Below are 25,896 nucleotides of genomic sequence, written 5' to 3'. Positions count from 1 at the left end.
AGCCAACTACAATAACTTCATTTTAATACAATATAAACAGAATGAGTGCAAACTTACAACAATGAATTTTTCAGTATTTTCAGGCTTCTTTGCAATCCCAATTGCAGTAGCTAATAATTTTCCAACAATGTTTTGTTATAATTTATAGGAATTCTGAGATGGTAAATAATCAAGTCAAATAAGAAATCAAGTATATCTATGTGCAGATTTATTTTAACTATCAAGCTAAATATATATGCTAACATGTGAAGAACAAAAGACATCTTAAGATTCAACTTCATTCAGATATGAAAAATAATTCTATTTCTGAACAAGTATACACAATAATACTTATATATTAATAATGTACTAAAGTAACATCGATCTTGATGTCTAACAATATATATGGATGAAAATAATTCACTTTTTAGTTTTTACACATACTATCATAAAATAAAAGACCAATTCAAGTATGGCTATTCATAGCATGAATACCGTGGCTACATTTTTACCCACCAATAATGAAATGAGAAGTGGAAAATATTTGAATCTTCTTGCTAAGTGCTAATTTGTTTAGTGTCACAGTAAAAATACTATCTGTAATCTGTTTAAACATTTTGAGATATTTAAATTAATAAAAAACATTTGGTTTATAAATTAATAATTAAATTTGTTTTTGAATTTTTCTAAAAATGTGTTGGAGAACTTGCTGGGTGTGTGAACAGTGCAGCTCCTGGTGGATCTGCTTCCACGACATCGTCTGCAGCAGCACGAGCAAATGGTAGAAGAGTTTATGGTTCTGCTAAAATTTCAGCTATGGAACAAATTCTTAAAAGTTTTTCTTTATTTTCATTATTAAGGTTGTTTTCTGATCTGATTTGGGGTTTGCAAATTCTAATCCACTAGAACTAGACCTCTTCTTTGCCAAAAACCTTTCACATTGCACCCGCATTGCTCATTATTTTTCTCCTTTTTACTATAATTAGAAATATTAATATTTATTTCTAAAAATTTATAATTTAAGAATAACGTTAATTTTTGCTTATGCAACGGTTTCTTTTATGCAGTTAAATTTTGAATCTCTCTCAAAAAGCATTGGAGCTATGTATTTTCTTTAAAAAATAATCATCATTCTAAGGATTGAAGATTTGAATTTAAAGATAACGGGATCTCTTTTCAATGGTTAAATAATTGATTTTTTTTAATTTTTATTACTTACCTTATTGAATTCTAAGGGAAAGTCTAGGGGCCAGCAAATTTATTAAAATTTGACCAGCACTTAGCCAGCAAAAGGAAAATGAGTGATTCTTCAACATTAGATAAAATCTCACACCATTAAATATACTATTTGATATGACCAGTAAACATCGGTTACAAGTTATAGCTCGGTAATGCCTGAGACCCAATCATAACCGACGATTTCATAATGGCCATAAACAACCTTAAATCAATAACGTCGGATTTACAATTAATCCTCTTCCTGGGCGTTACAACCTAAGGAAAACGGCCGACCTTTTCTGCTAATATAAAGCGGACGAGAAAGCTGAGAAAGGTATGTCACTCTTTCCAAAAATAAGATCTATTATCCACTTTACACTAACTTGAGCGTCGGAGTGCCTTTGCAGGTACCCACCCTCGCCGTTCATCCATTGCCGACGTATATCTTGGTCCAGTCGAGAAGTCCACTGACCTTATCAGAGGACGAGCTATACCTCGGAGCAGCTAGGCAAGAACATTTGGCGCCCACCGTGGGGCCGAATAAGCTTGAAATATCATTCGCAAAGGTCCCAAAACACCCTTAAAATACATTCATGGCTGATGTTCCTCTCCCTACCTCATCCGAACTCCTACGGATGGTGACCGAGCTTCAACAAGGAAATCAACGAATGGCGGAGGAAAATCAAAGAATGCAGGATCAAATCGTGCAGCTAGTTAATGCTCGGTTAGAGCACAACAATGATCATCATAACCAAGAGGAAAATAATGAGCGTCAATCAATACCGACCCATGTTTCCGAAACACCTCAGCAGGAGGATGAAGAGGCCCATCGAACCGAAGAAGCCCAACCAAACGCTGAGGAAGAGGAGCGCGACAACTCCGCTGGCCTATTTACGGCCGACATAATGAATTTTCAACTCCCCAGACAGTTCACCCTGCCAACGACTTTAACCCCATATGATGGGTTAGGAGACCCGAAGCAGCATATTAAAAAATTCCGATCTATTATGATCGTTAACGGTGCATCCGACCCTATTTTATGCCGTTATTTTCCATCCTTTTTAGATGGTCCTGCACTTGACTGGTTTTGCTCTTTGCCTGCAGATTCAATATCGCGTTTCTAGGAATTGGCCAAGCAGTTTGAAGATCATTTTGCAGCATCGACAATATACCTGCATGATTCTGACTACCTGACGACCATCAAACAAGGCCCGCAAGAAAGCCTGAAGGATTATATCACCCGTTTTACAAAGGTCGCCATGAGAATCCCAGATCTTCATCCTGAAGTTCATCTCCATGCCATTAAAAGCGGCCTTCGTGCGGGTAAATTCCAAGAGACAATTGCTGTGACTAAACCGAAAACCTTGGCAGAATTTTGCGAAAAAGCCAAGGGACAGATAGACGTTGAAGAACTTCGGCAAGACCGAAAAGTAGAAAAATCAGCTACTGTCAAGGATGATGATAAACCCCGGGATAGTAAGAAAGCCTTTAAGCCCGTTCCCCGCTACGAGTCATATACCCAGTTCAACGCAAAGAGGGATGACATTATCAAAGAAATACTCAACTCCAAACTAATCAAGCCTCCTCGTAAAGCTGACACTTACCCGGAGTCCAAAACTGTTGATAAATCCAAGTATTGCTCTTTTCATCAGAAACACGGGCACACAACCGATGAATGTGTGATCGCTAAAGATATCCTCGAGCGCCTCACAAGACAAGGCCACCTCGACAAGTTTATTGCAGGACACATGCAGAAGAAGGTAACCTCGGCCTCCGACCCCTCTGCAGCAAGCCCCTCATCAAAGGAAAAAGATAAAGCGCCAGCCCAACCCAGAGGAATTATCAACTGTATTTCAGGAGGATATGCTGGAGGCGGACATACAAGCTCGGCCCGAAAAATAACTTACAGGGCCATGTTGGTAGTCACAGATGCCCCTAAAGTTCCTCAGCCGATTCAAGACTTCCCAGAGATGACTTTCCATTCAACCGATTTTAATCATACCGATGCTAATTACGACGATCCAGTGGTAATTTCTGTTCAGTTGGGGGACTTAATAGTCCGCAAAGTACTTCTCGATACCGAAAGCAGTGCCGATGTGCTATTTTTTACCACGTTTGAAAAAATGAAGCTATGTAGCAACAGTTTGCAACCATACCATGGAGACTTGGTCGGATTTTCAGGGGAGCGAGTCCCTGTTTTAGGTTCCGTGTGGTTACAAACCACACTCGGTGAGCAACCATTATTTAAGACACAAGACATTCAATATCTTGTTGTCGACTGCTTTAGTCCTTATAATCTTATATTAGGTAGACCATTTTTAAATAGATTTGCAGCAATCATGTCTACAGTTCACCTTTATGTTAAGTTCCCTGTGCAGGATAATTTAGTGGCAACCATCCACGGCGACCTCCATGAAGCTCGGCAATGCTATAACACAAGCTTGAAGCCCATCAAAAAGAGCAACATGGCGCAGGTCAACTCCATACAACCCGACCAGCCAAGATTGACGGAAATAGATCCAAGAGCTGACTTTGAAGATCGGCCTATGCCAAATGAGGACTTAACAAAGGTCCCCCTAACCGAGGATCCCATGAAATTTACCTTTGTGGGAACATCGATCAGTACGGAGGAAAGAGACTCACTTGTAAGATTTTTGCGTGAGAATGCCGACTTATTTGCTTGGACCCCTGCTGATATGCCCGGAATAGATCCATCTGTTATTACGCACAAGTTGGCAATTAATTCAGAAGCTCGCTCAATCTCACAAAAGAAGAGAAATCTTGGCACAGAGAAATGCCTTGCATCCCTGGCGGAGGTTAAAAAGCTCATTACTGCTAACTTCATCCGAGAAATCAGGTTCACAACATGGCTCGCCAATGTTGTTATGGTAAAAAAGAGTAACGGTAAGTGGCGCATGTGCGTCGATTTCACTGACTTAAATAAGGCATGTCCTAAAGATGCTTATCTTTTACCTTGTATTGACACTTTAGTTGACAACTCTTGTGGTTATGGTTCCTTGAGTTTTATGGACGCATACTCTGGTTATAACCAGATTCTCATGCATCCATCCGACCAAGAGAAAATCGCATTCATAACTGAATATGGTAATTACTGCTATAATGTTATGCCTTTTGGTTTAAAGAATGCAGGAGCGACATATCAGTGACTAATGAATAAGGTCTTCGAGAACCAGATAGGTCGGAATATCGAAGTTTATGTGGACGACATGGTCACCAAAACCATGGTCGGCAACTCTCATATCCACGACCTAGCCGAGATTTTTGGGCAAATCCGACGGTACAACATGAGATTAAATCCTGAAAAGTGCGCTTTCGGTGTACGCAGAGGGAAATTTCTCGGATTCATCCTCACCAGCCGGGGAATTGAAGCAAATCCCGAAAAATGTCAAGCGATACTTGATATGAAAAGTCCAAAAACACTAAAGGAGGTTCAACGCCTAACAGGGCGGCTCACGGATTTATCAAGATTTCTACCCTATTTAGCATTAAAGTCTTTTAGTTTTTTCCAATGCTTAAAAAAGAATACAAAACATTTTGAATGGACCAAAAGCTGTGAAGCTGCATTTCAAAATTTAAAACAATTCCTTTCGAAACCACCTATTTTACAAAAGCCAAAGTTCAATGAGCCATTATATATATACTTGTCTATTACTGATGTGGCAATTAGTTCTGTCCTTGTAACAGAAACGGACATAGGTCAACAGCCGATCTATTTTGTAAGCAAGTCACTACAAGGCGCCGAGCTTCGCTACCCGAGGTTGGAAAAGCTCGCACTGGCCTTGGTCTTCTCGTCGAGACGACTCCGACCATACGTCCAGGGACACACCATCATTGTCAGAACCGAACAACCTCTTCGGCAGATCCTCTCCAAACCCGAATTAGCAGGCAGACTTATCAAATGGGCCATTGAGCTTTCAGAATTTGATATTCAATACCGACCGAGAGGATCCATCAAGTCCCAGTACTTAGCCGATTTTGTTGCTGAGCTCACCCAGCCATGTCTGGAAGAAGAAAACTCGGACTGGATCTTGTTTGTGGATGGAGCTTCAAACCCCCAGGGGTCGGGGGCAGGAATATTATTAGAAAGTCCGGAAGGTATAATCCTCGAGCATTCTCTCCGGTTCTCCTTTAAAGCAAGTAATAACTAGGCTGAATACGAAGCCCTTGTCGCTGGACTCAGGTTAGCCATTGATTTACACATTACCAGCTTAAAGGTCTATTGTGATTCCTTGTTAGTAGTCCAACAAGTAAATCAGGCTTTTCAAACTAAAGACCAAGTTTTATTAAAATATTTAGACATTGTTCAACAGTTGATAAACAGTTTTTCAAAAATAGAATTTTGCCACATTCCCAGAGAACAAAATAATAGGGCTGACATTCTATCAAAATTAGCCACTACACAAGCACACACAGCAACACTACTGCAATCGACTTTAGATAAGCCGAGCATACATACAATTAGCATTTTAAACACTTCAAATGAAGAAAGTTGGCAACTACCTTATATACAGTACCTACAAGACGGCTCTGTTCCAGAAAGGATCTCAGATAAGAAAAGATTCCGACGACAAGCCTCTTTCTTCACATTAATGAATAATGTCCTATATAGGCGGGGATACTCCCGACCACTTTTGAAATGTTTGGACAGGAACGAGGCTGATCTCGTGTTAGCCGAAGCTCATGAAGGAATTTGTGGGATACACTCGGGCGCAAGAAGCCTAGCACAGAAAATACTTCAAGCTGGTTTTTACTGGCCGACGTTGTGGGAGGATAACAGAAAGAAGGTCAGAACTTGCGACCAATGTCAAAAGCACGCACCGATCATCAACATTCCAGCCGAGCATCTTCACCAGTCAGTAGTAAGCTGGCCATTTAACCAGTGGGGAATCGATATCCTCGGCCCATTTCCCACTGCACCTAGACAGATGAAGTATTTGGTAGTTGCTATCGACTATTTCAGCAAGTGGATTGAAGCACAACCCTTGGCAAGAATCACATCCTCCCAGATGATATCCTTTGTTTGGAAATATATCATATGCCGATTTGGTATTCCTCGCCATATTGTCACTGACAATGGTCGGCAGTTTACCGACCATAGTTTTAAAGATTTTTTGCAGAATATAAAGATAAACCAGCACTTCTCATCTGTGGAACACCCACAATCTAATGGCTTAGCTGAAGCCGCTAATAAGGTCCTCCTGCACGCTTTGAGGAAAAAGCTCGACGACGCCAAGGGACTCTGGGCAGAGCTGGTTCCAGAAGTATTGTGGTCATACAACACTACAATACACACATCCACTAAAGAAACCCATTCCGCTTGGTATATGGGTCTGAGGCAATGATTCCCCTGGAAATTTCACAACAATCCTTGCGAACACAAGCATATAATCATGATCAAGCTCGCCAAGCAGAGCTCGACTTAATAGAAGAAGTTAGGAATACAGCAGCCATTCGCCACCGAGCTTTACAACAGCAGCTTGGCCGTCGACATGCTAAACGAGTACAACCAAGATCCTTCAACATTGGAGATCTGGTGCTGAGAAAAACTGAAGAAGCTCGCCGACCATCATCCCATGGAAAGCTTGCAGCAACATGGGATGGCCCTTACCGCATATTCGAAGTCCTCGGAAGAGGAGCTTACAGACTAGAGCATTTGGATGGTACTAGACTCCCAAGTACATGGAATGTCAATTCTTTAAAGCAATATTACAGTTAAGACGAAGCAGAATGCTAGTACTCTTTTTCCTCACTTGAGATTTTTCCCAAAAGAGCTCAAGAAAGTTTTAACGAGACTAGCCTGCCTGAATTAAGTTGTTAAGGTACTGCTTTGAATAACACTTACCTACATTTACAACATTTTTAGCATGTTCTTTTTAAACCTCAAACTTCAATTTGCCAATAAATATCATGAGGAAATTTGTTATCACAATTTGCCAATAAATATCATGTCCAATTTTAGTACTAGATCAATTTTTAATCACAAAATTTTAAATCTTTCTTTAATGTTACACATTAATAATGTTATTGTTTCTTATTATATGAGTTTATTTTATTTTAAAATTTAATCCTAACTATTTATTTTGATCTAATGGTTGAATTTACACCCTTTTATTATCTCTCGTATATATAAAGATAATTTTTCATTAGATACTCAATATATATATTGTGTGTGCACGTGTAGATGTGTAACATCATTTTCATTAGATCTTGGACAAGGCTCGCAACCTTCTTCTACTTGATTATAGGCAGAACTGCTCTATTTCTTTATTCCATTTTGTCCGATCTTTTCTACTTTTAATATAACCGGTGAGTTTTGGCATTCATGAAGCATCCCCTGTAAGGTTTCAGAGATCAAGAGAAGGAATGAGTTGTGATATGCAAAACAGAAGCAGAGATGATTCTACTGTAGAAGAAAAAGCATAATGGAATTGATTATGCTTAGAATACTTCGTTACAATAGAATATAAGTGTTTAGCTATATATAGAAAAAACTAACTATACATAACTAACTGAATACAAGACTATTATAACTGACTAAAGGTAGTTTTAAAACAAATTTGGTGATGAGTGAAGGGAGAGTTCTTGTGTTTCTTCCTGACTAAGTCAACACCTCTTTCTTGGTTATATTAGGGTGACAGACCTAGAAAAATTTAATCGTAGAGGCAAAAATATAATAAAATTTAGGTATAGATATATTTTTTTGGGGCTTTTTACGATACCCAATAAGTTATTAAGGATTAATTTAGTGAATTTGAATTTCATTTAAGAGGGCCAATGAGTTGCTACACATACGAGATGGAATTCGAACTCCCAACACTTGCTTAGACGGACAACTAAGCTAATCACTCGACCAACTCAAATTTATTTAGATATATTTAAAATTTTAAATTAAAACTATCTATACATATTAATAAAAATTAGAAATATACACATAATCACTTATTAGAACATTTAAAATAATGAAAAAATAATTTTACACACAGTATAATATTCAAAATAATAAAAAAATAATTTATAATGACTTTTCTTTTATTTTTAACATGACTAAATATTATTTTTTTATATATAATCTTAAACAATTATATTACTTTTTATTATTTTATATTTAATTATAAAATTTATTTATTATAATTTTTATGGTATAAATAAATTTTTTATCCAAAATAATTACTATAATCATCAAGACCAGTTTAATAATGAATATTAATATAATATATTAATATATAGATAATATATTTTTTTATCTTAAATTTTTTTTAAAAAATTACTAATAATTTAATTAAATTTTTTATCACTCTTTTTTGAATTTATTTATTTTTTATTTTTATACTAAATTAAATTTAACAATATAATTATTATTAAATATTAAATTTAATAAAAAAAATTTTAACATAAAGCACACAAAAGATATTTATATTTTATTTTAAGATAAATATAATATAACAAAATATATATATATATATATATATATATATATATATATATATATATATAAGTATTAGTCTTTTTTATTAAAATTTTGTGGGCCTTTTCACTTAATGTAGATCCGTCCCTGGTTATATATGTATTTTTGTGACTTTAAAATGTTAATTAGTTACTTTACTTTCTTGGTTATATATGCGTTTTTATAATTGCTCGGGCATCCCTTTCCTCGTTAGCTAACTTTTATTGTTGAGTTACTCCTCGCCTCAATTCCAATAATATTGCTTGCATTGTCCCTTTTAAGTTTTAACTATTATGTGTTTTCTTTTCTAATTTTGGTTCATCTTAGTTGATTATGCTTATTTAGGGATATTGGGCTGCGTTTGTTTACAGAAACAGGACATTGAGATAACAGAGACACAAAAACACAAAATTGTATTTGACAGAGAAAACATGAACAGAGACAATGTGTTCAAAGATACTGAATTAGTGTATTTTGTGTCCATTCTGATAAGAAGGACACGGAGACACTAACAAGGACACAACTTATTTTTTATTTTTTTTATTATTTTTGTTAATTTTTATAATTATATTTTTTATCTCAAATTTTTTGAATGAAAAAAATGAGAATAAATTGAATTTTTATAATTTGTTCTAGTTTATTACCAAGCAGAATACAAAAATACAAAATTTTATGTCTCTGTCCATTAATATCTTGTCCTATCCTATTCTCAGTGTCTTATCCTATTCTATTCTCAGAAACAAACGTAACCTTGGTGACCAGCGTTTTGGGGAAAATGTGAACAAGTGTGTAACGTGTGTTCATAGGTTCTTTCAACTATAGTATTATTTTATATATAGTAACCCTGAAAAGAAAATTATTAATTGTGGGGGGAACATATATAAAACGTATAAGAGGTTATATTATTAATTGATAACCTAATTAATACAAGTGTGTGTGTCTTCAAAAAATTTGAGTTATAAAAAAGTTATTTTGGTCTATGTTATAGTTCAAGCCAAGAATCAGCCTATGTGTAATATTATCATGTTCTTGTTATACTTCAATATTTTATGGAGCTAATCAAAGTGCTAAGAGTGGAGGCAAAATTAAGAGTATTTTTTTTTTTTTTCAAGATTCAGTTTGGGACTCAAGTTTGTTGATTCTCATGGTATTTTGTCTGAATTTGTTTCGAATTTAGTTTTCTTGCTTCTCTAATTTTTTTTCCCACTTTATGCAGATTGAAGACTTCAAAAGGAGTTTAAATACCATGAATTCTGCCTGTGATGAGGTATTTATTCATTTGCTTACAAAATTAATAAACAAAGTTTTATTTATTTATTTGTATTTTTGTAGACTTGTACATTTTGCTTTGATAATAGGTCCAAAATTCAGTTAAACTCAAGGAAATTACGAAGAAAATTCTTTATTTTGGGCAACACATTGAAGAAACGGCAACGGGTGTGTTCTTTTAATTAATAATTGTAATAACTGTGTTAATATTTTACTTTAGATGATATTTTATTTTAATTAACAATTGTGATAATTGTATTCATAAATTATATTTTTATTGTAGTAACTGGATTAAAATAGCAAATTAAAGATTTCATCATCAAAAGAGTTAAAAGGTATGTTTAGAGTGAGCAACAAAAAAATATGATTCTGTGACAAAAATTTTTATGTATTAAAGGTTATATATTAAGATATTTATAATTAAAAAATTATATTGTGTTTGATATTTTGTTTACAAGCTATAACTTTTGATTTTCGATAACCATGCACGAATTAAAAAGTATATTATATTTAATATTTTATGATTTGTAAATTTAAGTTATTGATAAAATTGAAACAAAAAAAATATTAGTTTAATCCGGTCAAAATGGTTATTTTAATTGATATATTAAATGAGTAAAAGCTGCTATTCTAATTTAGTAAAAAAAAAGTTTTAACCGTTATTTTAAATTAGTTAAAATTATCATTTTAACCAGATAAAAATGACGGTTAAAATTATCTTTTTAAACAATCTAAAAATATAATTTTTATTAGTGAAAACGATGATTTTTAACTATTAATTTAAATGATAAAAAATATCACTTGAACCTAAAAAAATGATATTTTGTAATCGCCATTTTATATACTAAAAAATGCCATTTTCACTCGATAAATTAACTGTCGTTTTAACGTAACCAATAAAAAATTACTGTTTTATCTAAATATAACGACAGTTTAAAGTGTTGTTTTAAATAATTAAAAAAAAGTCATTTTAATAATGAAAATTGTGGAAATTTTTGAAAAATCATCGTAATTTTTAGAATAATACTCAAGATTATGGTGTGTTTTGGAAATCTTAAACTCTAATATATTAAGAGGTCAATATTTGAGAATTAATTTAAGTGAGAAGTATCTTTATACGAAAAATAAGTGGATTTAAGATTTAAGATTGAATTACAATCCTTCAAGATTCGAGATAAAATTCTATTAAAACTAATTTTAATATTTACTCTTCTTTTAAAATAGAAAAAATTCCACTTCCCTCCTCTACGAGATGCTAAAATGATACTTTCCTCCCTTCTATTTTATAAATATACATTCTCATCCCTTTTAACTTTAAAAAACCTCTTCTTTAATCCATTTTAAACTTTTTGTGTTAACTAATGTTAACTTTATCCATTTTTTAAGAAAAAAATATTATTTTTTAAGAAAAAAAATTATTTTTTTTAAAAAAAAATATCTATTAGCAAAAATTTTATTTTTTATCATTATTTTTTTTACCAAATATCTTTTAATAAATCATTCTTTTATTGATTAAATTATATTTTTAAAAAATTAATAATTATATTATTTTTTCTAAAATACCCTTCAATAATTTTTTAATTATTAAATTATAATTTTACCAAAATTTTTGTTAATAATTTTTTTATATTTTACTATTAATTTTTTGATATCTATATATATTATTTTAACATTAAATAAAAAATTTTAGTAAGATTATTTTTCAATATCAATATATATTAATTGTTACACATATTAGCAGTGGTAAGATTTTTTTATTTAATGCTAAAATAATATATATTGATATCAAAAAATTAATAGTAAATATAAAAATAGTTGTTAAAAAAATTTTAGTAAAATCACAATTTAATAATTAAAAAATTATTGAAGGGTAGGTATCTTAGAAAAAAATTGTTAGAATAAATTAATTTCAATATCCCAGATCATCCATATTGAATCACCAAAATATATCATACTCAAGGTTGCGAGAACCGGACCGGTCAATGAACCGGTGAGGTCACTGGTTTAATGGTTCACTGGTTCGACCGGGGTTCAACCGGGGTTCAACCGGTTTAATTAAATATTAAATAAAATTATTAAAAAATTTAAAATAATCTTAAGTATATAAATTCAATAATTTCTAACTTAATAAAATTTAACATTTCACATAATAAATTATCCATTACTTAATATTAGAGGTTCACAAACAACTTCAAACATCAAAGTTTATAACTAAACAAAAAATAAAACGTACATAATGACAAACCCATAATGTTCTACATTCAAAAGATACAATTACTAGCAAGCGTTCAACTAATCAAAGATGCAACTCATCAAAAATCATAATTATCATTAAGTGTTCCAACATCTCCATCATAAACAGGTAATCCAAAGCCACCATCATCAGAGGTACCACCAAAAGAAGCTGTATTTGAAGAATCAGCAACATTAGGGAAATCCCCATCAAGTTCCACATCTCCTCCATCTAATAAAATAAAATAGAAAACCAAGAAAAAATTAAAGTTAGAACTTTACATCAGATATTGAGAAGAAATGAAACAAGTTTTGCTATTTCAATAACCTGTAGGATATGAAGGCATAGCATTATCCGTATAGATTAAATTTTCAATGCCTTCAATGTCTCCATTAGTAAATTCAGGATCTTCTTCATCCGGCATTACCCAAAAATCTACTGTGTCAATGCTTTGAATGTCAATTGGATCATAATTCTTCTTCTTGCGATGCATTCTAGATTGAAGGCGTAGATTATAAGTGACATAAACAATGTCACTTAGCCTTTGATGCTCTAATCGGTTCCTCCTCTTTGAATGGATTTGTTCAAAGAGGCTCCAGTTCCTCTCGCAGCCGGATGATGAAGATGTTTGATGAAGAAGACGAATTGCCATTTTTTGCAAGTTAGGAGCACTCCCACCGTGTAGCCTCCACCATTCACCTACCAGAATATGAAATTCAACTATCAATTCTCATTCAATATTTAAAAAACATTCAAAGTAAATTGAACATAGAAATTTAAATACTTACCAGGTTCAAGTCTCTTAATTGCTTTCAATGCACTTTCCCTTCCAAAACTTCCTTTTCGATCTCGATACAACTGTATCTCTTGCATTGCAGCAACCGAGTCATTGCAAAGAGTTTCAATATCAAATAAATCAAGCAAAGACCTCAAGATATTTGCCTTCTCAACAAACCCCTCACTATAGAAGTAATCTGGATTCAAAAAGTATGCTGCTGCATGGAGGTCACGCTTCAAATGCTTATCCCACCGCATTTTCAAGATACTTGTATAAGGTGTGTATGCAGATTTCCTATTTCTAAACATTGTCTTGATATTAATTTTGGCTCTTTGCATGCCCGCATACACAATACCCAGAGAAGGTTTCTCATCAGCATCAACAAGCCTCAATAACTTAATTAGAGGACCAACAAGCATAACAGTAGTCAAACAATCCTCCCAAAACTTACTATCCAAGATAATTGAACTAACCATCTTCCCATTGACACTCTTGGATAATTTATGAGAAGTAAAATATTTATCAATCACCAATGCTTGCAAGTCTTGTTTATGATCATATATACTTTTCAAAGTAATGAAAACAGTAGCAAAACGTGTTACACCTGGTCGAACAATTTCTGTCCACTCTTTTCTTTTTCTAAGCCATGACAAGAAAATTATATGATTGTAAACAAAGACAGTCACTTTTGAAGCACGAGAGGCAAGGTCAGCTATGTGAGGAAGACTTGCTATGTCTTTTAAGATAAGATTGATGCAATGAGCAGCACAAGGAGACCAAAAAATGTTTGGATACTTTTCATGAATGAGTTTTCCAGCAGATACATAATTCGCAGCATTATCAGTAACCACATGCACAATGTTACTAGACCCAACCCATTCAATAACCTCAGCAAACAATTTAAACAAGGTATCGGCAGTTTTTATCATATCAGAAGCATCAACAGACTTAACAAATGACATACCAGCAGGACAATAAACTAGAAAATTAATTAACGTATGCTGCCTTTGATCAGTCCAGCCATCTGCCATCAGTGTACAACCAGTCCTTTTCCACGAGCTCCTATAACCTTCAACAAGTAACTGACACTCCTTCTTAAGATCGGCCAGCAAATGAACTCTCATTTCGTCATACGACGGTCCCTTGAAACCAGGTCCAATTGCAGCAACGCCGTCCAAGGCAGTTGAAAGTAAGGCGATTGAATTGCATTGAATGGAATCCGTGCATCAATGATCCATCTTGCAAGCCCCAACTTAACCTTGTGTTTAACTTGTTTACTGGCCAAGACACTTTTCAAAGCTGGTTGAGAGCCTGGCGTAGTCCTTTCCTTAAAATAACTTCCAATTGGAGTAGCAGCAATCGCTCTTCTCTTTCCTTTGTCTCCCATTGTTGCAGGAGCCGGAGGTTGTACAGGATTAGGCGCTTCACCCTCTTCTTCCGCTTCTCTTTCACTTTCCACATCATAACACTCAGATGTAAATTTTCTTTTTTCTGCCTTATTTTTTTTGTTTTCCTCCAAAAGCCTTTTGAATTGAAGCTCAACATCTTCAGTTACTTTGTTACAAACTTTAATTTGTCCAGGGATCTTTGCAAGATGATATTTCATTCTATATATCCCCCCTCCATTATAAGTATTCAAGCAGAAAATACATGTATATTGAGCCTTGTTATTTTTGTCATACCTCACTGTGAAATACTGCCAAGCTGGATCAGATTTACCTCTAGATGAACCAATTTGAGAATTTTGAGCAGCATTATCTTGTGGCTGTGAGTTACTTTGTGATTGTTCCATCTAAAACAATCAAAAACAGAACAGGCAGCATAGAGAATCAAAAACTATTTCCAGATTCTAGCAAACAGAACAGGCAGCATAGAGAATCAAAAACTATTTCCAGATTCCAGCAAACAGAACAGGCAGCATAGAGAGTCAAAAACTATTTCCAGATTCCAGCAAACAGAACAGGCAGCATAGAGAATCAAAAACTATTTCCATCAAACAGAACAGGCAGCGAATTCATACAATATACAGTATAAAAGAAATCATGTGGAGAACTTAAGGTAACATAATGTATCATTCTATTGTAACCGTATATATAATGAAGCCGTGCAGGTATCCATTTTTTCCATCATAGTTAGCTTATCTGCCATAAAAACAATGAGAAGAGACATCATCATATCTTATCCATTAATAATGCAATTCCTTCAACTCCGGACAGACAGAGTGGACCACATCTCAGTTTTCTTATTTACATCCCCTTCTCTTTTTGTTTTGGATTTGGGGGTGAATAGAAAGAAAACTCCAAACCGTGACAATTCCCAATCACAATGTCAAGTTATCAGCACAAAATGTTGACAAAAACAAATCAACAAAGAAAAATTCAACACTTGAGTGAAGCAGATTTTTTAGTATGGTCTTCAAACCTTTTTATACAAAATAAGAGAGGCTGATATCAGGTAGCAATAACAGAACAGCCAGCATAGATCAAACAGAATGGTAGAGCATAGAGCAAACAGAAGCAAACAGAAGCAAACAGAACAGAACAGAAGCAAACAGAGGCTGATATCAGAAGCAAACAGAATGGTAGAGCAAAGAACAAACAGAAGCATAGAGCATATTCATGAACCAGCAAACAGAACAGAACAGGCGAGCTAGAAGGAAGCATGTTCAAAATCAAGACAAGAAAAGCAGTCTTACCGGCGAATGAGAGGCGGGCTCGGCGAGCTTGTCGAGGTTCGGCGACGAGGAGGCGGGCTCAACGCGGTGGTCGTCGCGGCTGCTGAGGAGCGCTGCTGGGTGGCGAATGGGGAGCGATGCTGGGTCGCGATTCGCGAATGAGGAGCGCTGCTGGAATCTGGAGCTTGGTGGGCGGTGGCAATGGTGGCCTTGGTGGATGAGGGGGGAAGAAAGGGGAGGAGGCTGACTGGCTGAGAGTGAGAGCTTCGGGGGTGAGCTTGGTGGCAGGCTGATTGATTAGGGTTCCTTCGTTAGGGTTAACGCGTTTCCCTCTTTTCTGTTTTTTTTTTTTTTTTTATATAGCCAAAACGACGTCGTTTGGCTTATAAATTTCGAAACCACTGAACCGTAATAAAACCGGTCGGTTCTTCCGGTTCGCCGGTTAACCGCCGGTTCGACCGGTTTTTCCACCGGTTTTTTGCCACACGGTTTTGGAGGTCACCCGGACCGGCCAGGTAACCGGTTCCCGGTTTTTCCGGTTGAACCGGCCGGTCCGGTCCGGTTTTCAGAACCATGATCATACTCGAATGCGGAAGCGTACCTGAATTCATAAACATAAATCATATGATCGGAAGAGTTTGGATCTTGTGGTTCTTTCGATCTTCCTCAACCAAAGCCTTCTGTATTCCTAGGAGGTTGAACTGCAACTCTTTTGATGGGGAAAGAGCAACAAAGGCGGCTTTTGGTATATTGGGGACCGAAACCCTGAAGGTCTATTTATATTTGAGCATGACACCCATTAAACCCTTAAACCCAAATAAAATAGTATCTAAAGCCCAAAAGATAATATCCGGTTTTATTCTCATTTAATTCCAAATCAAAAGTAATAATGACTTATTCAATTAGCATTTAAAACAATAAATGAGATCATCATTATATAAGTCATTTAATTTGAAATAGCATAATTTGTGATTATAATTAATATATGTATTGCCCATAAATAAGTTAGGAAATCAAATAATTTCCTAACAATCTCCCACTTGGGCTATACATATATTATTTCTTGACATAATCACATCTTTATAAACTTTATGCGCGCATCTGAATGCTATTTCTCTCATTACTTTAACAATCTGGTCCGTCTCATACATTAGATATGGAACTACCGCAGCTTTTATCACATTAAATACCGTGACTAAACCACGCCAATCACCATCCTAATATACTCAACGACATAAATCAAATTTGGATGAGTAATATGGAAATTACATGCCAAGTGATCTCATGCATGTCTATTTCCATCTGGTCCAACTTTATTGAGATCAAACACAATACAAATATTGCAAAATGAACCTTTCACATAACATGAAATAAACCATCAACTTAATTCTGCAGAAAAATAACTCAATATTTGTCATAGGACATATAGCATAAACTCCCACTAAACCAAAGCATCACAAATATTGACACCCATCCGAGCAGTGTGCTCATGAAAAAACTTTAGGGGTCAATCCCTTGGTAATGGGTCTGCTAGCATATACTCTGTTCCTATATGTCCTATGGAAATATGTTTTTTTTTCTTAAACTTTCTCCTTGACAACTAAGAACTTGATGTCTGTATGCTTCGATTTTGTCAAGCTCTTATTGTTATTGGAGTATAGTACTGCTGACTTATTGTCACAAAATATCTTTAATGGCCTTTCAATGTCATCTACTATATGAAGCTTAGTGACAAAGTTTCGCAACCATATGCCATGAAATCGAAATCGGAATCAGAGTTCCTAATGATCTCCAAATTTTCTGATCTCCGATAAATAAGCATGTAATCATTTGTTCTCTTTAGATAACGCATTACGCGTTTAACAGCTATCCAATGATCCATGCCTGGATTGCTCAAGTATATACTCAATACTCCCACTATAAATGATATATTGGGATGTATATAGACTTGAGCATACATTAAATTCCCTAGTGCTGATGCATAAGGTTTATCATGTATTGCTATCTTCTCAAAATCATTTTGGGGCATTGCTTGAGACTAAACTTGTCTCCTTTAGCTACAGGTATGTCCATTGGTCTACAATTTTCTATGCCATATCTACTTAAAATCTTTTCGATATAGTTCTTTTGTGATAATCGAAGAATACCATGAGAGCAATCTCTTAGTATCTCGATTCCTAATACAAAAGAGGCATCACCAAGATCTTTCATTTCGAATTTGTTCGATAGAAATTTCTTAGTTTCATGCAACAAGCCTATATCGTTGCTGGCAAGTAGAATGTCATTAACATATAAGACCAAAAATGTATTTACTCCCACTGAACTTGCGGTATACATATTTCTCTGTAATATTTACCTCAAAACCTTATGAGGTAATGCCTTAAACTTGTGATACCATTGACGGGAAGCTTGTTTGAGATCATAGGTGGATTTTCTCCCTTTTTTCTGTCGGATCTCCTTAATGGTACTTCTTGAGGTTTGTTGAGCTTGTTGTATGGGTTGGGGTTGATGAGGATTCTCATCATTTTCTTGTACTGTAGCAGTATCTCGAGCAACAACAATATTCTCATTGTTCTCTTGTACTGTAACTGGATCTACAATAGGATTCTCATTTTGCTTTTGTACTATAACTGTATCTTGAACAATAATAGGCACAAGGACCTGATCATTGTCAGTTATAGAATCCTCATCAAAAGCAACATGCCTAATATTTCCTTCCCCCCAAACTCAACATCCTCAAGAAATCTCGCATTTTCCATCTCAAAATAGACCTTGATGCAGGATTGTAAAACTTGTACCCCGTGAACACTCAGCGTAACCAACAAAGTAGCAACTAATTGTCCTTGAGTCCAATTTTCTTTCATGCGGCCTATAAGGTCGCGCCTCAGCTGGACATTCCCAAATATGCAAATGCTTTATACTAGGCCTTTTCCCAGTCTAAATTTCATATGGGGTTTTGTTAACTGCTTTGCTTGGCACCCTATTAAAGATGTACACTGCGGTCTTTAAGGCTTTTCCCCAGAGTGATTCAGGCAAGGAATGAATGACTAATCATGCTTCTCACCATGTCCTTAAGAGTTCGGTTCCTTTGCTCTGCAACACCATTCATGCTAGGTTTGCCTGGCATAGTGTATTGCGGAACAATACCACACTCTTCTAGGAAAAGAGCAAAAGGCCCAGGACGTTGCTCACCTGAACCGTTATATCTTCCGTAGTATTCACCACCACGATCAGATTTGACAGCTTTAATTTTCTTTCCAAGTTGAAGTTCAACTTCAGCTTTGAAAGACTTGAAAACATCCAAGGCTTGGGACTTTTCATGAATTAAATATAGATACCCGTAACGAGAGTAATCATCTATGAACGTAATAAAGTACCGTTGTCCATTCCAAGAGACAGTAGGGAATGGGCCACATATATCGGTATGTATTAGTTCTAAGACATCTTTAGCTCTCTCGGCACCTAATTTCCTTTCGTTTGTCCTTTTCCCCTTTATGCACTCAATGCAGACTTCAAAGTCCGCCAAATTTAGGAGTCCGAGAATTTCATCCGACACGAGCCTCTGAATTCTCTGTTTAGAGATGTGGCCTAGGCGTTTGTGCCATAATGATGCCGAATTCTCATTCAGTTTTTGTTTTGTACCCGTTTGCAGTATTTCATTATTATAGGAATTTAAGTTAAGCCTATATAGATTATCCACCAAATGACCAGAGCAAATATTATTCGAATTATAAAAGAGACTGACTTTATTGTCTCCGAACGAACAAAAAAACCTGATTTGTCCAAACGAGAAATAGAAACCAAAATTCGTCTAAATGACGGTACATAAACTGTCTCTAATAAATCCAAGTAAAACCCACTCGTGGAACATAATCTAAAGGTTCCTATAGCTTCGACTGCAACTATATTGCCGTTTGCCACATAGATGTATCTTTCAGCATCACTTGGCGGTCGGCTCCACAGGCAACCCTTTCTTTACACGCCATGTGGCATATTTGGTACAATCCTTCTTCATGTGTCCCACCTTCTTACAGAAGAAACAAGTTGAAACTTGATCTTGTTTCTTAGCCTTTTTCTGCTGAGAAGGCACATCCGCAGTAGTATCACGCTTTCTTTTATACTGAGAAGATGAAGCCATGTGAGCACTTTCAGTCTTATCTTGCTGTAGCCTCTCTTCTTCTTGCACACAGTGAGATATAAGCTCATTTAAGGACCAAGTGTCCTTCAAAGTGTTATAACTCACTTTGAATTGCCCAAAGTGTGCAGGAAGGGAAATCAAAATGAAATGCACGAGTAAATCTTCAGACAACTCTAACTTTAGTGCTTTCAATTTTGAAGCAAGATGAGACATTTCCATAATGTACTCCCTTATGTTCCCGTTACCTTTATACCTCATGGAGACAAGTTTGCTCAAAAGACTACTTGCCTCCGCCTTTTCATTCTTAGTAAAGAATTTTTTTACATCCTTTAGGAACTGTTTGGCATCTTTATCCTCAGTGATTGAGCCCCGAAACGCCTCAGGAATTGAGCGTTTCATGATCATAATGCTCATTCGATTGGATCTCTCCCACTTCTCTATTTTAACCTCATTGAGGTTTTCCGGAGTGGAAGTGGGTTTCTCCTCTCGAAGAGCTATATCTAGATCCATACAACCGAGGACAATCTCCACGGTATCTTTCCAAACTTTAAAGTTTGAACCATTCAGCATAGGAATACTGCTAATTTGCGCAGAAACATTGGTAGCTAAAGCCATAGTTTCTGGATTAGAACAAAAAGAACATGCAGTAAATATTAGTTAATTAATGGGTAAAAATCCATATTGAGATATCCAGTACAACATTAATTTTCAATCTTTGGATAGAAAAATTAACTGTAAGTGATACTCTCATTGCAGTAATCAAATATTGTCAAAATTCCTGTCACACATTAAGTCTTTCTTTGGACCGACTTAATACGCACATGGAAACTTAAACTTCGCAACCTATTTATTACCGCATATATTTTCTATTAATTGGCCAAACAATAACCTTCCTTTGGGCCGATTATTGACCGCATAATTAATAGAAAATAAACAAAAGTGTGCAATGCTTATTATTTGGCCAAACAATAAACTTCCTTTGGGCCGATTATTGTTCGCATAAATAATAAGCATTACTTTATTTTTAATTTGTTACCCAAACATGTATTTATTTTCAATATGTGTATGTAATTCGGCCAAATATAGACCTTCCTTTGGGCCGACCAATATTCGCATGAATTACATAACACTATATTCCTAATGTTTTAAATAAATCAATTTTCACAAAAGAGGCTACTTTGGCAGCATAATGTTCAATCAATTTATTTTAAAACCAAATCTTTATAAAATTAGTGAGTATAATAATCCAAATTGTTACTAGTTTCTTTATGTAACAATTAAATAATATTTTCTATTATTCAAATATTATTAATATGTATACATAAATTGGCCAAATATAAATCTCCTTTTAGATCAATTAATATTCGCATAAGTTATATATACATAATAATCCTTATATCCTTTACTCAATTAATAGAATAAATCAATTATCATATCAAATAAAAAAAATAGATACAGTAAAATATATATATGCGCGGGCAATAATATATATATACACGCAATCATATTAAGATGAATAAATAAATAGAAGGAGATGAGAGAGAGAATTTCAAAATTTAATTAAAATAAAAATTAAAATTGAAAGTTAGATTTCAAAAATTAAATTTGAAATTAAATTAAAATTAAAACAGTTAGTTAATTAAAAAGGAATTTTGAAAAAGGAGAGAGGGAATTTTCGAAAATAAGAGAGAGGATTAGTTAGGTAGTTTTGAAAAAGATATGATTGAAACAAAAAGATAAGATTGATTGAAAAAGTTTTGAAATTTGTTTTTGAAAAAGATATGATTGAAATTTAAAAAGATATGATTGAAACAAAAAGATAAGATTTGAAAATCAATTTTAAAAAGATAAGAAGTTAGAAAAGATTTTGAAATTGAATTTGAAAAAGATATGATTGAAATTTTAATTTGAGAAAGATTTGAAAAGAAAATTAAAAAGATTTGATTTTGAAAACTAAAGTTGATTACTTGACTAATAAGAAACTAAAAAGATATGATTCTAGAGTTTAAAGATTGAATCTTTCTTAATAAGCAAGTAACAACTTGAAATTTTTCAATCAATCACATTAAATGCTAATAAAATTTTCGAAAATTAAGAAATAAAATAAGAGAAAGATTTTGAAAATCAAATTTAAAAAGTTTTCGAAAATATGAAGGAAAAATGAAAAAGATTTGATTTTTGAAAAAGATTTTGAAAAGATAGGATTTTTAAATTAAAAATTTGATTTGATTCATAAGAAACAATTAAATTTAAAAACTTTTTGACTAAATCAAATCATATTTTCGAAAATTTTGAGTAAAATAAGGAAAAGATATTTTTTTTATTTTTGAATTTTAATGATGAGAGAGAAAAACATGAAAAAGACTCATAACATAAAAATTATGAATCAAAACACACAATGCATGCAAGAACACTATGAATGTCAAGATGAACACCAAGAACACTTTGAATGTCAAGATGAACATTAAGACTTATTTTTGAAAAGTTTCAAGAAAAGAAAAACATGCAAGACACCAAACTTAGAAATTTTCAATAATTAGACCCTAACAAATTAAAAATGTAAATGGAAAACAAGAAAAGACACAAAACATAAAAATGCAAAGATCAAACAAGGCAATTCATCAAGAACAACTTGAAGATCATGAGGAACATATGCATGAGTTTTTGAAAAATGCACAAATTTTAAAAACATGCAATTGATACCAAACTTAAAATTTGACTCAAGACTCAAACAAGAAACATAAAATTATTTTTGATTTTATGATTTTATTAATTTTTTTGGCTTTTTCGAAAATTATTTTGAAAAAGAAAATAAGGATTTCAAAATTTTTAATAAGAATTCCAGGAATCATGCAATGTTAGTCTAAAGCTTCAGTCTAAAGGGATTAGACAGGGCAGAACAAGCTTCAGCAGGACATTACATACAACAGCCAAATTGATGGGAATCAACTAGCTCCTGTGATGATAGAAGCATCATCTGAAACACTAGAATTCATTCTTAAAAATTCTGAATAAAAATATTTTTGAAAAATATTTAAAAAATTTTTTTGGATTTTTAAAAAATAAGAAATAAAAAGCTTAAAATTAAAATAAAATTACCTAATCTGAGCAACAAGATGAACCGTCAGTTGTCCAAACTCAAACAATCCTCGGCAACGGCGCCAAAAACTTGGTGTGCGAAATCATGATCATTCCATTCCTTGGTAACGGCGCTAAAAACTCAATACACACGTTCATGATCTTATATCTGTTTCACAACTTCGTACAACTAACCAGCAAGTGTACTGGGTCGTCCAAGTAATAAACCTTACGTGAGTAAGGGTCGATCCCACGGAGATTGTCGGCTTGAAGCAAGCTATGGTCACCTTGTAAATCTCAGTCAGGCGGATTAAATTGTATTAAGAAATTATAGTAGATAAAAATAAATAAAATATAAAATAGGATAGTGGTACTTATGTAATTCATTGGTGAGAATTTCAGATAAGCGTATAGAGATGCTTTCGTTCCTATGATCTCTGCTTTCCTGCTGTCTTCATCCAATCAATCCTACTCCTTTCCATGGCAAGCTTTATGTAAGGCATCACCGTTGTCAATGGCTACATCCCATCCTCCTGTGAAAATGGTCCAATGCGCTATCACTGCATGGCTAATCATCTGTCGGTTCTCGATCATACTGGAATAGGATTTACTATCCTTTTGCGTCTGTCACTACGCCCAGCACTCGCGAGTTTGAAGCTCGTCATAGCCATCCCTTCCCAGATCCTACTCGGAATACCACAGACAAGGTTTAGACTTTCTGGATCTCAGGAATGGCCATCCATGGGTTCTAACTTATACCACGAAGATGCTAATAACTCGGACTCGGTCCCCTGTATTAGATATCCAAGAGATATCCATTCAATCTAAGGTAGAACGGAAGTGGTTGTCAGGCACGCGTTCATGAGTTGAGAATGATGATGACTGTCACGATCATCACATCCATCATGTTGAAGTGCAAATGAATATCTTAGAAGCAGAATAAGTTGAATTGAATAGAAAAACAGTAATACTTTGCATTAATCTTTGAGGAACAGCAGAGCTCCACACCTTAATCTATGGTGTGTAGAAACTCTACCATTGAAAAATACATAAGTGAAAGGTTCAGGCATGGCCGAATGGCCAGCCCCCATGATCTAAGAACTAAACGTCCCAAGATGTCTAATACAATAGTAAAAAGTCCTATTTATACTAAACTAGTTACTAGGGTTTACAGAATTAAGTAAATGATGTAGAAATCCACTTCCGGGGCCCACTTGGTGTGTGCTTGGACTGAGCTTGAAGTTTACACATGGAGAGGTCATTCTTGGAGTTGAACACCAGTTTGTAACGTGTTTCTGGCGTTGAACTCCACTTTGCAACTTGTTTCTGGCGTTTGACTCCAGAATGCAGCATGGAACTGGCATTGAACGCCAGTTTACGTCGTCAATCCTTATTCAAAGTATAGACTATTATATATTGATGGAAAGCCCTGGATGTCTACTTTCCAACTCAATTAGAAGAGCGCCATTTGGAGTTTTGTAGCTCCAGAAAATCCACTTTGAGTGCAGGGAGGTCAGAATCCAACAGCATCTGTAGTCCTTCTTCATCCTCTGAATCTGATTTTTGCTCAGGTCCCTCAATTTCAGCCAGAAAATACCTGAAATCACAGAAAAACACACAAACTCATAGTAAAGTCCAGAAATATGATTTTTAATTAAAAACTAATAAAAATATACTAAAAACTAACTAAATTATACTGAAAACATACTGAAAACAATGCCAAAAAGCGTATAAATTATCTGCTCATCAGTCATCAGGAAATACTTCAGGAAACTCACATACAATAGGGATTTGTCCTAGGTTTTGATCATCACCCGAGACACCCATGGTTAATAACAAACTACCCTGACATTCAGTCCCAGAACAATTCACCATTACAGAATTCAAGTAATAGTTATTTACCACCACCGGCCCTTCTGTATCTTCCGGCATAAAGCACACTGACTTCGCGGAACAGTCGAGTAGAACATGGTTCTTGGATAACCAGTCCAACCCCAAAATAAGATCAAGACCGATCATCGGCAAACAAATCAAATCTTGTACAAAGTCACGTTGCTTTACCCTAAAAGAAACTTGCGGACATCCTAGCCTAGTTACCATAGCTTCATGAGTGGCATTATACACCTTCAGGTCATAGCCTAAAACCACAATCTTCAATCCTAACTCACTAGCCTTCTCAAATGCAATGAATGAATGTGATGCTCCAGAATCAAACAAGGCATTTAAAACTTGACCAGTCATTTCACATTTACCTATGATAAGTGCCTCAGACCTTTCGGCACCTATAGCTCAAGTAGTAAACACCCGTCCAGGCTGCTGTGCTCTCCCGGTACCCTGTTTCTGCTTCTCTGGATAGTTGGAGGCTCGGTGCCCCGGCTTCCCACATGAGTAGCATAAACCCCAACCGGCCTTGCACGGAACACCAGGATGGTAACCCTCACATCTAGTGCGAGCTTGCTCATTCAGGGGCTACTTCCCAAATTTCCACCCCGAAGCATTGTTGTTGTTGTTGTTGTTGTTGTTGTTGTTGTTGTTGTTGTTGTTGTTGTTGTTGTTGTTGTTGTTCCTTCTGACGTTATTCTGACCCTGAGTCCTTTGTGGTGCAAAACTTTCCCGCTTGAAGGACGGACCTCTAGGAGCGAAACTCTTCCCTCAGTTCAGTGGGAATGACCCCCTCTGGCTTCCTCTTTCTGCAGCTGCCTTCTTCACACACTCTTCGGCAACTCGGCTTTTGTTTACCAACTCGGAGAAAGTCCTGATCTCCATAGGCCCTACGGAACTGTAGATGTCGCTTCGGAGCCCTCCTTCATACTTGATGCATTTCCACTCTTCAAAGTCCCCCGGAGCTCCTTGACACATACGGGAGAATCTGAACAACTCCTCAAACTTGTCTGTGTACTCAGATACAGACATAGTACCCTACTTCAATTGCAGCAGTTCAAGTTCCTTGGTCGTTCTAGCAGAGTTCGGAAAGTACTTCTTGTAGAATTCCTCCTGGAATGTATCCCAGGTGATAGGATCATCACCCTGCTGTATAAGACGTCGGGTTCCCTGCCACCAATGT

General features: G+C 35.1%; 1 protein-coding gene and 1 pseudogene across 1 annotated transcript; both read right to left on the bottom strand.

The window, feature by feature from the left end:
• Positions 1-12,243: 12,243 nt before the first annotated feature.
• Positions 12,244-12,816, bottom strand: LOC148563739 (uncharacterized). Its single transcript, XM_088489126.1, has 2 exons — positions 12,492-12,816; positions 12,244-12,395 (listed from the first exon to the last, which is right to left on the bottom strand). Exons 1-2 carry the CDS (start codon positions 12,814-12,816, stop codon positions 12,244-12,246), a joined length of 477 nt encoding a protein of 158 aa, XP_088345252.1.
• Positions 12,817-12,905: 89 nt separating this feature from the next.
• Positions 12,906-14,734, bottom strand: LOC148563738 (uncharacterized; annotated as a pseudogene).
• Between the last annotated feature and the right edge of the window lie 11,162 nt (positions 14,735-25,896).

This window comes from Arachis ipaensis, chromosome B5, assembly GCF_059453495.1.
Source record: "Arachis ipaensis isolate K30076 ecotype BB chromosome B5, ASM5945349v1, whole genome shotgun sequence".
NCBI lineage: Eukaryota > Viridiplantae > Streptophyta > Magnoliopsida > Fabales > Fabaceae > Arachis > Arachis ipaensis.
Note: the sequence above shows the minus strand (reverse complement) of the source record. Positions and strands in the feature narration are given on the sequence as shown.

Excerpts from the sequence above, each read along its gene's own strand:
- LOC148563739 (XM_088489126.1), bottom strand. The coding sequence starts at position 12,816 with ATGGCAATTCGTCTTCTTCATCAAACATCTTCATCATCCGGCTGCGAG. Across the intron at positions 12,396-12,491 it reads TATGCCTTCATATCCTACAG|ATGGAGGAGATGTGGAACTT; the intron begins GTTATTGAAATA and ends TTATTTTATTAG.